The following is a 17,992-nucleotide window of genomic DNA, read 5'->3' as shown; positions in this document are numbered from 1 at the left end:
TTTTGTCTTAGGAATGAGATTATTGAACTCAAGTCTCCTGGTGTGAGTAATCAATAGAAGAAAAGTCATTTTGGGGGTGAACTAATCCTTTAAGGTTAATAACTGAGTTATATGACATTTTTCGTTTGCACACCAATATAATATGCCTACAGGTTGTATGGACCTTTTCTCACTAACTGGAGAGTTACTTTATATGTGTACATGCTGATTACCGTATTACTAATCTTTCAAGACAGATTCAGCAGCTCAGCAAAAGAAGAAAAGCTGATGCGTTCCCAAAACTTCCCATATTGCCTTATTACTATTTGGATAGTAGCCAGTGGCCACTGTGCTTGGCTTTGAACTTTGACCATTAGACTCAGAGGGAACTATCTTACAGTTTCCTAAGCAAACAAAATTGCCCCCATGTCAGAATACAAGATTTATGTAATGCTTGGATTATTGCCGACCATTCCACAAAAGTGATTATGTACTTATGTAGTACAATCTGACTTGAAATTCACCATAACTCCATGAACAGGTCATTCATTTTAATAAACCAGCACAAAAAGAGGAACACGTGTTTATTCAGTTTGCACAAAGTATCATTTGCTACTGGTTTACAACCACAAAGAAAAAAATAAGTGTCAGACAGTCAGTGCATAATTAATTTCATTTTAGGTTACCCAATATATCAATCATTCCTGACATGGAATGTAGAGGTTACAGTATCATTGATTAAAGAGTGAGGTAACAAAAGAAAAGGATTACAAAAAGAAAAAGAAAATAGTGTAACAAACAAATATATATTTTTTTTAGCTGTTCTTTCAAAAATGCACTCTAGGAGCTTTAAATCAGGAAATGTGAAAGCAACAGCTGTGGCAAAATTAAGCCATAAGACTATAATGTAGGTGCTCGACTTGTTTCACTTCATTCACATTGTAAAAATGTCTCACTTCATTATCACTTCCTTTTTTCAGTGCACTGGAATCACTTATTGAACAGTCTGAATAACATTTGTTCACATGGTCAATGGCCAGCAACAGGTTTCTTACACCAATATAAATCACTGGAGTTTAGTGTGTTAACCTTTTTGATGCAGACCTTTCCGCGCTCCGTTTAACCATGTGAGATTACAGAAACCTAACCTCTGTGACATCGCCTTTGCAGTTGTTCTCTCGATACAGCGAGCACAAATGCTACCTTCTGTTTGAACATAAAAAAAAGACACAGATTTACAATATACACATGATTTCAACTACATTTTCATCAATTCTCATTCGCGTCCCACTATCAGTGTCATCGTTGTCTATTGGCAGACAGATGTACCTACTCATCATTAACGTTTATGAAATGATTAAAAAAAAAAGCACAAGCCAAAAATGTATGAGCCCACGTATGACACAATGTTAAAATTCAGCAGCTTATCAAACATCCCTAATGGATACAAGATATGTATCCATTAGTGATGTTTGTGCAATTTAGGGTGCCACATCAAACATTGATTCAGAGGTAACCGCAGTACCACTCTGATGTGTAAACTTTACCAAAGTCCATCGAAATTATGATGTGTTTCGGTGATTTTACTCAAGCTATTCAAACATCTAAATCCAAAAAGCTGCTCTATATGCACCCACAAGATGTTATTTTAATGCTCTAATAAAGAAATGCATTTAAGTTACAGTATATGCAGTCGACATCCCTTTTCAATCACAACCTATCAAAGAATCATGGAAACATTGTGGTCTTTAGTCCTTCACTAATCGTTGACCTTGTTCTAGGCAACTGTGATTCACAGTTACACAAGTCACTAAACCTACACTTCAAACTACATTCTCCAACACGCACAGCTTAAAGGTACTGTTGATTCTAGTAAGGCTATGGTCTATGGAGTTTAGGAAGAATGCCCCTTTGGGCTCCCTGCTGTTCATACGTCCCCGTCTTCGATGCGTGCCAACTGCCGCTCCAGAAGCTCGATTCTCTGGCTCTGAGCGAGCACCACCGCACGCAAGGCCTTCATCTCCGCGAGCAACTCGTTCAACACGTCGTCCTGAAAGCAAGACGAGACCTTAAAGAGGTGGTGCGATAGTTTTGTACTTTTTCTGTTTTGTATCCGTCTATGGAGTTAATTACTCTAATAGACCCCAAGGTGTGGTTAATATGCAAATATGTCTTCCCTGTGTATTTTTGGTTACTTCCTGGAAGCTGAAAGCCTTCGAGTCAAAAGGCCCAGTTGAAATACACCGATATAATGACATCCTAATATCATCCCCTCCCCATTTTACCATTCAACTGCCCCTTTAAGTAGAACTCTCACAAACCAATTACAAATAATTAAGCCTTTTTTGTCATTCACCAACCTCTCTCTTTGGCCGATCCGTCCCGTCCATCTCTTTGGCCACCTTGGGCTGTGGCACGACCTCCGGCTCGGTTTCCCTGGTACATGTGGTTGTTGTGGTGGCGGCGGCGTTGCCCCCTGCAGGCTGGGTCGCCCCAGAGTCTTGTGAAGTCACCCTGGGCTTGCCCCTGAGGGTGTCTCTGTGCTTGGAGGGGGGTGCACTGTACCCGCCACTTAGGGACACCAACAGGGGCGGGGCATCCTGCCCAGCAATCCACTCCTCGGCCAAGAGAGAAGGCTCCAAGCTGGCCGTATCTGGGTAAAGGTCTCCTTGGAACAGATCTGACTGGGGTCACACAGGTAAAATTAACGTTAACGGCAAGCTTTGAATGCAATTCTGTGTGCAGTGAATGATATTTATAATGTTCCATTATCCATAATTCCTCACATGTTTTATGTTATTAGTGTGGCAGTCATAGCTTACTTTTCGTGGCACAGTCATGGAGACTGGTTCAACTTTCCTTTCATGCAGCTTGTAAAACCTACAAAAGTGCAAGAGGAGATTGTGGCACACATGTTTGAGGTTGTGAAAGAATCAAGTGCAAAGGATAACATGATGTGTATTATCCAGGAATAACAATGATAACAAACACAGAACATGCAGAAAGAAATAGCTCACCTGGCAATTTCACACTTGTTCACATCTACACCTCTTTTGCTGAGAAAACCTGCCCCTCTCTGAGGCTCCTTGGTGCTATACAAGCTGAGGAAATGAAGGTATGGTGACTCATCTGTCACCTCAAAGTACCGGATGGTGCAGTCGCCCTGAATGAGAGGGACAGAGTGGTAGGTTGGATCACAAATAAAGGGACACCTTACACCAACTGAACTAAATGAAATGATGAAACCCTTAATTGTTGAGGATCATCATAGTCTATGGCCAATATTATTCATATACATCATATTGACACTGGAAAATTCCCATTTGTGTCTATTTCAAAGTTCTGTTTTCTTACAATTCCCATGATGCATTTCCAGCCTTAACTGTTTACACGGTCTCTGGCTGCCATTACATCAACCTGATTTATATTCTTTGAAGTCAAGGTCACGATTTTGCCATAAATGGTGGACAAGGACAATGTCACGGCCACCGAAGGTAGTGATTAAAATCCAGGTAGTAAGGGTTGTAGTTTTCACTTTCACAGGTTGTATCCGAGTGCGCAAACAATATGTAGAGATTAGAGAATGTTGAAATCGTTTCCCTTTAAGGTCTGCTCAAATTACATATCAGAGGAAGTGCAACTAAATTTCAAGAAAGTTCCTGCTGAAACTGAAAAGTAACATATTTGCACCTTGTAAACAGCAACCATGTCTACTGTATCAACAGCCTTTAAAACTACAGTATCTTTGAGCTAGGCATCGAACCCCAACCGGCTCACTTATTATATTACATTGAGTAAGAGCACCAGCTAAATTCCTAAAAAGCTCAATTGAATGTACCTTTCCACACAGGTAGACCATATTTGTATCGGGGTCGTAGAAGGGGATAAGGACCCCATTGCTGGTGTCCATCTCCTGAACTGCCATTGGCTCCGAGAGATCTTTCTGCATGAAAAACAAAAACAAGCCCTCAACATTGTACCCCTGAAACCGATAATAATCTCTCCAGAAGTAGGCTGAGTGGGTGCCATAGTTCACATAGACCAACTCAGACTTTGAGCCAAATGAAATTTGGAATGTTAAAACATAATAAACAACGTGTTTTAATGATAATAATAATAATGAATTGCATTTTTATAGTGCTCAAATTATATTATATGTACATATTTTGAATTTGATCATACGTTGTAAAGTCTCCAGGTTTATGTATGACACAGATTTACTATGACACTATGGCACATTATGTTTTCAGCAAATTTTGATTTAGTCTTGGTCTTTTGAATAACAAACCATTTAGTCTTAGTCCTGTTTTAGTCTAGTCAAAATATTATTTAGTCTTAGTCTTTACAGTCTTAACAGTATCAATCACACCTGACACCGTCTGCTACTCTCTGTGCATCATCTAAAGATAAAAGATGTATTTGGCTTTAATTTCAATGCACAGTTGCATACCAGTTACAGCCATTAGGCTTAGTCTTTGGAATAACACACATTTAATCTTGTAGTCTTTTAGTCTTAGTGAACAAAATTAACACTGGTGTCCAAGCTAGTATTAGTGGTTCTCAAACGTTTTATTTGCCACTTTAACTCTGAGAGTGTACAAATGGAACCAAAAGGGCCGGTAAGGGTAATTTGTACACTCTCAGAGTTACATACCTGTTAAGGTCATTCAACGCAATCTCTTTATGCGTTTCTGGTAATATTATTGTCCACTCCTTTTTTGTGTCCGTGGCCGAAAAAAAAAAAAAAAACACAAGCCAACATGGCACTATGCATTTGTTGTATTGTTGTTGATGTACTGACATTATTATGCCTAAACTGTAAACATGGCGATGACCCCTGGTCATACAGTACATACCGTGTCCCACAGAGCCACCTGTCTCTCACTCATACGGCTGAAGCCTGTCGTCAGAATCTTCCCATCAGAAAGGAACACGGCTCTCATTGGCCTGGTGCCATCATGGACCTTCTCTCTCACCTAAAAGCCATGTTGCATACACAAAGGATTGATGTCAGTCAGGCATTCATTCAGCTGAACACAATTAGTGTTTTTTATGGGTGTGTGACGGTAGACAAATGTGTGCACCGGTGTACAAAACACAGGTACAAGCTTCTGTGACGCGTTGTAAGCTTGTAGATCTGCCATTTCCGGGAAATGTTTGAAAAATGGAAACGATTTATTATGCAAAGTAATTGCGATCATCTCAAATGACAGGCCTAGCTGTGTCTTCTATTAAAAGCTGAATTTTAAGTGTTTATGCTGGTCTATGAGTAAGGAGAGTTGCTCCCATTTATTTAAACAACTACATGCCTCCCCTGTGGTCCCCAGACGGAGTTGCTGTTCCTGTTAAACAGGTGAGGCGAGTGCGCAAACAAGAACACTCACAATGGTGTTTGTCAAAGCCGGGTCTCACCACCCGGATGTCCCCCCACTTTAACTTATTTGTATACATGATTTGCGTGCACAGAGACGGGAGTATTGTCACCTTGAGGACGGTACCCCTTCGGGGATCAATGACACGTAGAGCCTTGTCCTTGCAGACAGTGCAGATGGCACTGCCGTCCTTGTTCCAGCCGACGCTGTAGATCAGGTCTGGGTGTGCGTCGCTCAACTGGTACACAAGCTCTCCCGTGCCAACATCCCACACACACATCAGATTATCACAGCCTAGGCGAGTGAGGGAAAGCGAAAAGAAGGTGTTAATTCGCCATTAACATCAGTTTAAAAGCTTGCTGCAAATTGAGATAACGTAGTATTGTGAATAAATGTAAAACATGAAACACAACACAACATTGCATTATGAAGCTACCTAACTAATATAAAAGGCAGAGTTGATTAATGTGAATGCCCATTCTAGACTCAGAGGCTTTCAGCTTTCAGGAAGAAACCACCCAGGGGTCTATTAGAGTTATGTTAACTCCATAGACACATAAAAGTACAAAACTATGGCACCACCTCTTTAATGTGTTTACTCTGGCAGTCGATGAGTGAAGATGAAAATATACCATTTCCATGTGACCCTTAACTACATAGTGCTTTTAACTAGTATTACATACTGTTAATTGCAGAAGAGAGAAATTCAATTCCTTCCCTGTATAATGCAGGAGGGATTGAGTTGGCTGTCATAGAACACCAACTGAGAACGCCAAGAGCCGAACCCTCAACTCTCACTATATGTTAGTTGGGTCTAATGTCAAATAGGATCAGAATTATTTGTATTGCCAGGTTTGCACAAACAAGGTAGTTGTCTGTGTGGTGCATTACACTAAATAATTACATTAAGAAATATTTACAGTACACCGTAGGTTGGCTACAGACAGTACAGTAGGCAACAAATATTAAGATAACACTAAAGACTGTAGACAACGAAAATAGAAGCAATATGGCAAATATGAGTAAATAAATACTGTATGAATTATTCCACTTGTGCTGTGCACACAGGAATATACACAGAACCAATACACAGAATCCAACACAGCATATACATTCAGCATTGCACTTGTTTTTGTATTACATAACAGGACTACTAGAAGCAGCAATTGAATTTTCAAATGAATGTGCCAGACTGATCTATTTTATATGGGTCATAGTCGAACCATGCCTGTATAAAGATGCCATACCTTTAGATGGCATCTAAAGGGAATACATTCTGCTGTCAATTATGGGGAATTACGTGGGGAATTGTTAAATGTAGTCATTTAACACATCGCAAATAAAAGGCAGAATAGTAAATTCATGAATACCAATGGTTGGTTGCCATGATCAACAACAACAAAAAACCTGGTGGGCCTATTGGTTCAGACTTTTGTTCAAAGTTACTTTCCAAGATGTTGATAAACTGGAACGGTGACTTACGACAATTATAGAAACTTGCAAACCTCTGAACTTGCCCTTAAAAATAGTCAAGTCAGAGGAAAGCAGTCAGCATTACCACCACACACAACAAAGGTTGAAGACAGCTGAGATTACCTGCAGTTAGGAGAATGTTTAATGCTGTTGGATGCCAGGCCAGGATCCCCACTCGTTTACTGTGACCCTCAAGGGTTACTGCAGCATCAGTGATGGGAGCAGTCAGGCCCCCATCGGGAATGTGCCACACCTTCAAATTAGACACAGAAAAAAAACACACTTGCTATAGTAGACTGAACTGAACTGCTTTTTATTTCACAAAATTCACATGGAGTAGTACAGTTGGAACCTTTAAAACCACTGTTTCCCAAACAGTGGGTTGGGACTCGGGACAGTCGGGAGGGACCCATTTGTAGGTCGCGTGTTGATTTTTAAGGGTTGCAAGCAAATATCCTTCATTTTTGTTTATTCCTACATTTTGTTTTTAATTATTTTAAAAGATTTTACATTTTACCCCCCCAAAGGATTTAGTTTTCATGAATTAAAAACAAATTCAGATGCATGAATAAATACCAGAAATCTAAGAACCATAAATTCGAAAACGAATGTTTAAGAAGTAATGAAAATAGCCGATGTTCAAGCTCACAACGTGAGCTTGTACACAGCTTGCACTTTTTTTCAAAATGTTCAGAAATAGCAGTACTAGCTCGCGGCGCGGCACAAAGTGGTGCGCTGTGAGCTTGTAAATATGCTATTTTTCTACTCATTTACTGCCCAAGCCAGAGTTTCCCTGAGTTATTCCCGATGTCTTATTGAGATTTTTGGAGGCGGGACAACATATTTCTCTGTGGCCCCTTTCTGCTGTTTACTTCTTTGTCTGCTGGCGCAGCAATGCTAGCATGGATTAACATGGGGTCTTTTGTATTCACAAACAGACCACGTTAAAGGGTTTTATGGGACAGTCAATAAGTTATTATTAGTCAACGCAAAAATCTAAAATTACACAGATTATTTAATGGTTTTAATGGGTTAATACAAGAGAATGATCAGTAACATTGTTGTTACAATGGCATAACATGTCGCATCACAGCACATTGTTAAAACGGATTAATATTAACACAAAACTTCTCTGAAGTGGGCCCCCGGCATCAATTATTTTCAAATGGGGGTCTGCGGCCAAATATAAAATCTAAATTTGGGAGTTCTTGACATGAAAAGGTTAGAGAATCGCTGATAAAGACTATGCAATACTTTTACACCGTTACTTACCTTTACAGTGCAGTCCTCTGAGGCACTTGCAATAATATTGTCATCATGAGGGCACCACTGGATGTCCAGCACAGGTGCAGCATGTCCACAAACAGTGGGTGAAGACTGGTCAATTCTTCCACTCTGTAAGGGGGGAAAGTGGACATTTATGACATAACTCATCATTAGATGAGCCAAATAATTCAAAAGGAACCAATTCGGGCACTCAGGTGTTGTTCCTGTCCACCAACACCAGCATCAGTGTGCCACCACCACATGCGCTGCATCCTCCTAAATGGCAGGTGAGACAGCAGTTGTCAGCAGTGACTACATACAAGTGTGCTAGGAATTCAGGAATTAGTATAACAAAAAAACGTGAAAATAATTATTGGCAACTCAAAGAATACATAAATAAACATTTATAGAATTCTTCTTCTTAAGATTCTATATAAACACAAATGGCCTGTGTCGGGCCGGGGGACAGTAGCCGGGCGGGAGGATGTTATTTGTCACTGCATGTAGTCCTATGGGCTTGGGCGGCACCTGTCAGCAAGGAGAGTTGGGTGGGAGGTCAGGAGTAGGACAAAGGCTCCACGTTCTCCCTTTGGGGACTCCTAACAGGCAAGAGTAGGATACAACAGTGGCAACACAGAAATGTGTGTGGGGAAGAATCGAGTATCGACCAGTACTATTTTGCAAAGTCACTCGACTCTAATCTAATGACTCGAAACATAAGGGACAGTTTTTATTTTTACTGGATGCTTCAAAGTATGTAAGTCGGTTGGATCAGTGGATCTCCCAAAAATATCTCTATTTGAGGAATACGCTGATGTGATTAAATTATGTCAGACTAGCATAGATAGATTTCATATTTTGGGAGACATGACACAAAAGTCCATATGGGCATAAAAGGGACATAGATACAGAAATCTCCATACATGGGCATAAAAGGGACAGACAGACAGCCCTAGTCATAATTTCTTGAGAGAATCTCTGTACAGATTGTGAGTAGGGATGGTCCGATCAGGTTTTTTGGAACCGATCAGCGAGCACCGATCACAAAAGTTTGATCACCCGATACCGATCAATCACCGATCCGATCAAGTTATTATTTATATTTTCTAAATGTTAATGTTTTAACTTTAATTCATTAATTCACTCATGAATTCATTTATATATTTGCCTTATAGTTATTTACCAGCATTACTATGTATTTATTATCATAGCAGTAACTAATTATTCCTTCAGCACTGTGGAAATCAATACCCCAAAATGGCCTCAAGTGGGCATACTGAACGGCTGGTTGATCGGATGCACCGATCGGATCGGATCGGTGAATTTACCTTTTGATCTAAACCACCGAATATCGCCGATCACGCTTTGATCGGCCCGATCCGATCCATTGCCGATTGATCGGTAACATCTCTAATTGTGAGTAGGTCAGGTCAGGGAATGTCCACTAATCTCTCCATTCATTTCCCAGGCAAGAGGCATGCAACCAAAGTAGTGCTGACAGTTTCCAGCGCAAATGACAAACGGCTCTTAAATTAGCACCACTCCAAAATATTCATTGAGTGTTTTGAACAAAATGCCTCAAATCATGAAAGCAGTGTCCGATAACAGTTATTTTCGATAACGTCCGAGCTTGGAGGAAGAAAAAAAAAACAGTGACGTCACACTGATATATTACGCACCTCCCCTGAAATAAAATTGCACCTGTGCGAAGTGAGCACATGCTACCAAACACAACACACATGCATATCTCCTTGTATGGGCCGTTCTGTCCTGATCTGCTCCGGTGATGTCGGTCTCTGTGTACTTTCTATGACTTTAGTCTCGTGCTCGTACGGACACATTCAGACATAGGGCATAGATAGACCTGTGCTCAGAGGAGCACAATTTCCTCGTCTACTGTCAGTATGCTGAGTTGATTGATGCTGCATGCGTCTCACCTTGTTAAGTGGCACAACAAGGAAGGACCCTCCTCCGCCTGCTTCAATAATGACAGCGATGAACTTGGGGTTCACCACACACAGAGGACCATCCCATGTCACACGGGAGACCCGAACATCATCTATGCAATGCTCTGCCTTCCATGCCTGGGCAAAGACGTGACGAAACTTGCTCTGTCTGACCACACCTCTTCGGAAAGACATGACTGTGAAGAAACATATGATGCTAGAATTAATTACACACATTCAGTGACTAAAGAAGAGAACACAGAATGGCATAAGAAAGCAGTCCAACAGTCTTGAATCAACAAAAGCGAATTTCACCAACTGTTTTACACCTGTAAAACTGTGATGTGATAATGTCCAATTTAGTTAAGGAATCTTGTGTGATTCAACCAACATGTCATATCATGGAGGTGATTGCTGGACACACTAGTACATTATGGACTCAATAGCTTTATGCAGTGAGAGACCCTGCATCATGATGATGAGGAAGCAAGTATTTTTCTAAGCAGCAGCAGAATGTGAGGCAGTTAGTTGCAAAGTTCAAGTTATAGCTCAGTGGACAAAGGGGCATGATCCGCCTAAAACCAAAACATGGCAGGAGAACAAGGGGGGTTGGGCACACAGAAGAACTGACCACTGAGGAGGAAGGGCAGGGGAGGAGAATGTAATTCTATACTCACGGGGGTGCCACCTAATGCTTTACAGTTGTCAAAGCAAAGCATGCTACATTGTAGCATCTACTACACACATCTAACGTGTGATAACGAGGCCTCGTTTAGGCGCAGAATCCAGTCTGTTTTGTAAAGTAAAATGGGGAAGAGAACAGTCTTAATCATGTGCAGGCTGCAGCTCATCGGAAAGAATGAGAACGGTGTATTGTTTAAAGAGTGGCTGGTTGAGCAACAACAACAAAGAACATAATCCTACAAGGAAAACACCAAAAACAAGACAGTCTGGCAGACACTGATGTTCAAGTACTGTACCTCCTCAGTTTGAGCAACCTCTCCGAAATCGAAAAGGAACGCAAAAAAATGAAAAGAAAAAAAAAGACTCGTGCGTGAGAACAGGCCAATAAAATAATCCGTAAACTTAATCCTTTCCTATGTCGGAGAGGTGGATATAATAGCTGACCGACCGATAACGGCGAAAAAAAGAAAAGTGTCGCCTGTTTATTGAATAGAGCTACAATGGTTGCAAAATATATATTTTATCCTCACGGCGAGTAATGTCCAGTTTTTTCCTGCAGGCCTGACTGTCACACCAGTTCGGCGCATGTGTTTGTACTTGTAGTGAATGATGATATAAAACCCTAACCTGCAATGGCATGCCCGCCCCCCTCCTACGTGCTTCTTCCAAATGTCAGGCGACAGACAGACAGAGAAGAGAACGATCGATCGATGGACGAAATGATGGGATCGGGCGTGCGGCGCCGTGCAGTGCAGATGAGATGGGGGAGAGATGCTGACACAGTGCTCAGCACTCTTCTTCCTGTCCGTGTTGGAATGATTGTTGTCTGCATCCCATTCCCGGGAGGGACAGCCGCGTTGCCATTGGCTAGTTGGTGCACTGTGGTCTGTGTGGCGTACACAACAATACAAACAACACAACTTGGATGATGACGGTTGAATAATAATAGACCTACAAATCATATGTGTGTGAATTTTGGCCACTAGTTAGGTAAGTAGGCTACATAACACATTAGTTAGTTAGTAAAATAACTAATAACACACACGCGCGCGCGCGCGCGCACATGCACACATTTGTGATTTAGGGCTTATGCACATCCATGTTTCTACACAAATAGCTTACATCTCGCCTCCCTCCTTCGCTCCCAAGAAAGGAACCGATAGGCCTACATAGTAATCTTGTTTGAGTTGTAAAAGGGACCCCCATTTAATCAAGCCAAAAGCTTTCTTGTGGTTTTATCCTTTTAGTTGACCAGAACCATATAACTGTACTGTCCTCCTGTACCTTTTCCTATGCAAACTATCTCAATAAAATCTTCAATCAATCACTCAATCAAGCTAACAATGTAGACCTATTATTCAAATAATGGCAGAAGAAGCATCCTCGTTTCTTAGCCTTACATTAATTCTGTCCTGTAGTAGCTTCTGCTTTGATGACGTCTATGGCGTCATCAAAGCAGAAGCTACTACAGGAGAGCATTAATGTAAGGCTACTCGTTTCTCATTGACCACTCTGAAAAGGAAGCAAAACGTTTAACAATTAAACTGCACAATCTTCTAAATACATTTTACCAGTTGGGTTTAACCACAGTGGTATAAAGTAACTAAGTACATTTATTTAAGTACTGTAGGACCAATACTTTTACTTCTACTCTACTATATCTCGGACTCGGATCCAAATATTGTAGGCCTACTTTTACTATATATTGAAATCTTTATTTACTAGTTACTTGCAGATATAAATTATAATATTACAAAACATACATTAACCACTTTAGCCCTATATTTTAGACTTAAAATAGCCGATCTACAAGCTCACAATCGCTATTTTATAACATTTTGTACTTTTACTTTTGGTATTTTAAGTACATTTTCATGCCAACACTTTCATACTTTTCTCAAGTGCATTTAGAATTCTAGACATTTATTTTTAACAAAGTATTTCTAATTGCAGACAGTATTGATACTTTTACTTAGTCAGGCCTAAGTAAAAAAAATGTGATAAGGCCTACTTTTTCCACCCGTTTATATTTGCCACAGTATGAGCGACCATCCCTCTGGACTATGGGATCTAGCCTCCACCATAATCGTTTTGTGGCAAAGAATTCCAGACACTTCCGCCCATCACAGGATATGCCTTGTAATGTAGATGAAGTTTGTGTTGTTTATCTCAACCAAAGATCTCAATTGAAGCCACTATAGTGGTGAGATGCTATAGGTCCCGGGCCTATAGGTCCCGGGCCTGTCAACTCTCCTGGATTTCCCAGGAGTCTCCTGGATTTTGAACCCCTCTCCTGGGAGTCTCCTGGATTGGCAAATCTCCTGGATTTCTCCTGGATTTTGTATCAAACTCCCAAAATTCACCAGAACACAGGAAATGACATCTACTATGTTGAAAGTTTTCTGGGGGAGGACCCCCAGACCCCCCGCTTTAGGGGTGGGGGCAATGCATGCAAGCAAGATCATACAGATATTCACTTAAGTAATGACTTAAGGATGAGAAATCATTATTAAAGATGTCCTTTTGCTTCAGTCATCAAATCTGTACACCAACATTTGGCATTTTAAGGCTGAAATTGTACCCATGCTTGATGCTAGTAAAGCAAGCCTGATAAAAGTATCAAACATGCACAAAATTCACCAGAACACAGGAGATTAAATCTACTATGTTAAAAATGTTCTGGGGGAGGACCCGCTTTAGGGGTGGGGGCAATGCATGCAAGATCATATAGATATTCACTTAAATAATGACTTACAGATGAGACGTCATTATTAAAGATGTCTTACTTTGCATCTGTCATCAGATCTGTACACCTACATTTGGCATATTAGGCTGAAATTGTACACATGCTAGTAAAGTAAGCCTGATAAATGTATCAAACATGCACAAAATTCAACAGAACACAGGAAAATATATCTATTAATAAGTTTTGGGGAGAGGACCCCCCAGATCCCGGTTGGGGAGTTCCGCGCACCCCCCAAAAATAAATCTCCTGGATTCTGACAGTCCAATGTTGACAACCCTGTAGAGTGTGTTGTTGGGAGTCTTGGGACAGAGAAAGGTCGATAATAAAGAAGAGTTTCTCCTTATCTGTGTCTATCCAATATTTAGTTCCACGACCGTGGGGCTAGTTCATGCTCCCGTGCTAGAAATTAATTGACTTTAACCTGCTTCCGGTCTCCTAAAAAGCTATTATTGCTTTCTTCTACTACTATAAAGGTTTATTTCCCTCTCAACCAGTTTTATAGTATTATGATGTCACATAAGACTTGACCAATCAGGGAGATTGGCCCATGTATTGTCTGGTTGGCCGAAATGTCATGTGAAGCTCACCAATTAACCAATCCTCAAGATTTTCACCAAGAATGCTGGCCTCTCATTGGCTGTTGATGGTGATGATGTTGACATCATGACCCAGTTGATGACACATCACTCTGTGTTATTTCAAGGGTTTTCCCATTGGATGATGTAAGGCAGCATTGGATGATGTAAGGCAGGCAGACAGACAGACATAGTTAATTTATTGATTTATAGATAGATAGATAGATATGTAACAGAGGTGATCCGAACCTCCCCACCCGGCTTCGAACCCGGGTCTCCCGCGTGAAAGTCCAATATCTTAACCATTACTCCAAAGGGATATCCCTGGAATGAGGGCAGATACTAGACTTTTGAGGCTTCAGGCTGGGGCTGCGACTCTCTCCGCCACAGATAGATAGATAGATAGATAGATGTAAGAAAATAGCACCTGTGTGAAGTGAGCGGTGCTCACTTTGCATGGTATCAAACATGACACTTGCATATCTCCTTGTATGGGCCGTTATGTCTGTGACATCAGCTGTGGTGATGTCGGTCTCAACATACTTTCTATGTCGTTGGACTTACGGATCCCGAGGCACAGGATATTCTGAATCCCGAGGTCTGAGGCAGAGGCATCGGTTCTATGATTCTCTGGCAGGTCTGTCAGACACCTTGAGTGATACTGTAGCTTTGTGTGACGTTTGTGCTGGATAGTCTGTGGAGAATGTCTCAAGAGTCCAAACTGACTGTGAACTGTGAACTGACTAATCAAATGGCAGGTGTGGCAGTGGCTCAGGGGTAGAGTGGCCTGTCCTTCACCTATCAAAAAGACCTGACTGATCAACTTTAAACTCTGCGTGTATATTGCAGAGGACCCAAGGGAGTGTGGTGCCCAGTGTGAAGTCGAGCATTTGTCATCTATGCCCATTCAACCAATATGCCCATTTATAGACATGAAATACAATGTCGTCAACCAATCATCAAGGACAATGATACACTTAAGAAGAAGAGATCCAGTTGTCCAGAAACGCATATATATATATATATATATATAGCCTATATATGATATGCACATATCTGGGCATATACTAAAGACATCAGAGGTCACCATATATGGTCATGAATGCTAATGGATTGACACACCGCAGTGATGTAAGTATGACATCAGTGTATTCAGCATATATATAAGAAGACAGGTCAAATTAAATTGCAGTTGGATTGCAGAGAATCAGACTATCCCACTGTAATATTGTATTATATACAGCAGAGAATACAGAGGAGATTTATAGCATAGATTGAAGAAGACCTGTAACAACTGAGAGAGATCGTACCAAGACCCTGTGATTGACCGGAGAACTTGACTCGACTTCTAAAGCCTGAAAGAGGACCACAATGTCATTGAAGCCCAGGGTGGTGGATTTTGACAAGAAATGGGGCACTCTATTGCCGACGCTCACAGCAGTGCTGAAGCTTCAGCCTGTGGCCAGAGCTACATGGAGTGACCTTATGGCTGACATTTATTCCTTGTGTGTTGCACAAAACCCGCAAAGCCTGGGTGAAAGATTGTACTATTCAGTCAGAGAGTTTCTGCAAGATTATGTCAAGCAGTTGTGCCAGCAGACGAAGGATTCAGATGAGAAGATTTTGCAGATGTACGCCAGGTTCTGGGAAGCGTACCGTAAGGGCGCAGAATTGTTGAACCACTTATTCCACTATCTCAACCAATATCTGAACCCTCTTCATTTCACCAAACAAGAAAACAAAACAGATACTGAACTGCAGAATGACAACAGCGAGCCACTCCCGGGGATTCAAGAGCTAGCGATAGACATTTGGATGGAGGTGATGATCGAGCCACTCCTGGACAAGCTGATCCCTATGCTGTTCAATGAAATAACAAATGACCAGAAAGAAATTTCTGCGATCATCGACTCCTTTCTTCAGGTTGGGCAGTACAAGAAGAACCCAATGAAGTTTTATCAGGACATTTTTGAGAAGAAATTTCTCTTAAAAATGGGGGAGCATTACAAACAGGACGCCTCCAATCTAAAGCTAGAATCCAACGTTTCAGAGTACATGGAAAAGGTTGTAGCACGGTTGAAAGTCGAAGAGATTCGATTTCATAAGTACCTCATCAAGAGCACCTACGACAAAGTCATCCACGCATTCCAGCATAATATGGTGGCAGAGAACCTGGGCTTCATCCTTTCGGATTGTTCTGACTTTATCCGTCAAGAGAACACGAAAGACATGTCCAACATGTACACTCTAGTGCGGGATGTGAAGGATGGTTTAACCGACATGACCCAGAAGCTGCAGGAACATATCAATGAGGAGGGCCTCCAAGCCACTAGTAACCTCTCTCAGGAAAATATGCCAACCCAGTTTGTTGAGTCTGTGCTAGAGGTTCACGGTAAATTTGATCAGCTCATTAAAACAGTTCTGTGTGCGGAACCACATTTCTTGAGTGCACTTGATAAGGCCTTGACAACTGTGGTGAACTACAAGGAATCCAAGCCCAACCAAAAGGAATCCAACATCTGCAAAGCCCCTGAACTACTGGCCAGGTACTGTGACAATTTGCTGAAGAAGTCTGCAAAGGGAAGGACAGAGAGCGAGGTGGAAGAAAAACTAAGCAGCTTAATCACAGTGTTCAAATACATTGATGATAAGGATGTCTTTCAGAAGTTTTACTCCAGAATGCTATCGAAGCGATTGATATATGACTTGTCATTGTCAATGGACATGGAAGAAATCATGATCAACAAACTAAAACAAGCATGTGGCTATGAATTCACAAGCAAGCTCCACAGAATGTACACGGACATAGGCGTGAGCAGCGACCTCAATACTAAGTTTGAAAACAGCAAAGAGGTTGACCTGGGCATCAACTTCCACATCAAAGTGTTACAGGCAGGAGCCTGGCCGCAAACACACACCGCCTCTACCTTCACCATCCCACAAGAACTAGAGAAGAGTGTACAGATGTTTGAGAAGTTCTACAGTGAAAAATTCAGTGGTAGAAAGTTGACCTGGGTGCACAGTTCTTGCACAGGTGAGGTCAAGATGAACTACCTGACCAAGCCTTATGTGGCTATAGTGTCCACATTCCAAATGTCTGTGCTGCTGGCCTTCAATAACAACATTCAAACAGTGACCTACAAAGAGTTGCAGGATAGCACGCAAATGAACGAGCTGGAGCTACAGAGGACCATCAAGTCCCTGGTGGAGTACAAGATACTCAACCAAGACTCGCAAAAGGAAAAACTAGAGGCGGAGTCCACGCTTTTGTTGAACATGGGCTTCACCAGTAAAAGGATCAAGTTCAAGATCACAACAGGGATACAGAAAGACACACCACAGGAGATAGAGCAGACAAGGAGCGCCGTAGATGAGGACCGCAAATACTTTTTACAAGCTGCTATAGTGAGAATCATGAAGGCCCGCAAGGTTCTGCGACACAATGACCTCATCCAAGAGGTCATCAACCAATCCAAAGCCAGGTTCAACCCTAACATCAGCATGATCAAGAAGTGCATTGAGATACTCATCGACAAGGAATACATTGAGCGCAGTCAAAGCTCTTCAGACGAGTACAACTATGTGGCGTGAAAACAAGAAGGTCCAGGAGCATCCACAGATATCCTCCCTTCTCAACCACACATTAACACGACTGACTGGCCGGGTGGCCCATGTAGGTAAAACATGGGCCGAGACTCATTAATGTAGTCCTGCCGTCAGTGCGTGTATCAAAACAGTAGTAAACCAGTGGGCCAGAATAGTAAATCTTCGTCCCCCTCGACTTTCGGCACCTCCACACGGTCCAAGTGAACACAGCGGAGCACTCCCTACCTCCCGTTCAGCCAATCACAAGCTTCTGCTGTAACCCAGGCGCTGTTTTGATACACGCACCGTCAGCAGACAAAGGAACTGGCTGTGTCCTCCAGCTTCAGAAAGCAGCAAAAAGGAAAA

General features: G+C 41.7%; 2 protein-coding genes across 3 annotated transcripts; one reads left to right on the top strand and one right to left on the bottom strand.

Annotated features, from left to right (window-relative positions):
* Positions 1-563: 563 nt before the first annotated feature.
* coro1b (coronin, actin binding protein, 1B) lies at positions 564-11,510 on the bottom strand. Of its 2 annotated transcripts, none has more exons than XM_080741207.1 (11): positions 11,348-11,510; positions 10,028-10,233; positions 8,097-8,219; positions 6,948-7,077; positions 5,464-5,645; positions 4,836-4,955; positions 3,818-3,922; positions 2,997-3,142; positions 2,802-2,859; positions 2,340-2,663; positions 564-2,029 (listed from the first exon to the last, which is right to left on the bottom strand). In XM_080741207.1, exons 2-11 carry the CDS (start codon positions 10,229-10,231, stop codon positions 1,907-1,909), a joined length of 1,515 nt encoding a protein of 504 aa, XP_080597333.1. In that variant the 5' UTR covers positions 10,232-10,233; positions 11,348-11,510; the 3' UTR covers positions 564-1,906. The 2 variants fall into 2 exon arrangements, with proteins under 2 accessions (XP_080597333.1, XP_080597334.1); XM_080741208.1 differs by lacking the exon at positions 11,348-11,510 and adding an exon at positions 11,017-11,340.
* A 3,902-nt stretch (positions 11,511-15,412) lies between these two features.
* On the top strand, positions 15,413-17,632 carry LOC308297958 (cullin-2-like; the record flags this gene model as incomplete). The annotated part of the gene is made up of 1 exon (XM_080741522.1): positions 15,413-17,632. The coding sequence occupies one exon, from the start codon at positions 15,413-15,415 to the stop codon at positions 17,630-17,632; it is 2,220 nt and encodes a 739-aa protein (XP_080597648.1).
* Between the last annotated feature and the right edge of the window lie 360 nt (positions 17,633-17,992).

Source organism: Nannobrachium achirus, assembly GCF_963921795.1.
Source record: "Nannobrachium achirus genome assembly, chromosome: 14".
NCBI classification, from domain to species: Eukaryota; Metazoa; Chordata; class Actinopteri; order Myctophiformes; family Myctophidae; genus Nannobrachium; species Nannobrachium achirus.
This window is presented reverse-complemented; position numbering and strand designations above follow the sequence as displayed.

What these genes read in the sequence shown, in the direction of transcription:
- coro1b (XM_080741207.1), bottom strand. Translation starts at nt 10,231, where the DNA reads ATGTCTTTCCGAAGAGGTGTGGTCAGACAGAGCAAGTTTCGTCACGTC. An exon ending in CAGAGGACTGCACTGTAAAG is followed by an intron (nt 7,078 to 8,096) that starts GTAAGTAACGGT and finishes TCTAATTTGAAG; the next exon opens with GTGTGGCACATTCCCGATGG. An exon ending in CCATGACTGTGCCACGAAAA is followed by an intron (nt 2,664 to 2,801) that starts GTAAGCTATGAC and finishes GTGTGACCCCAG; the next exon opens with TCAGATCTGTTCCAAGGAGA.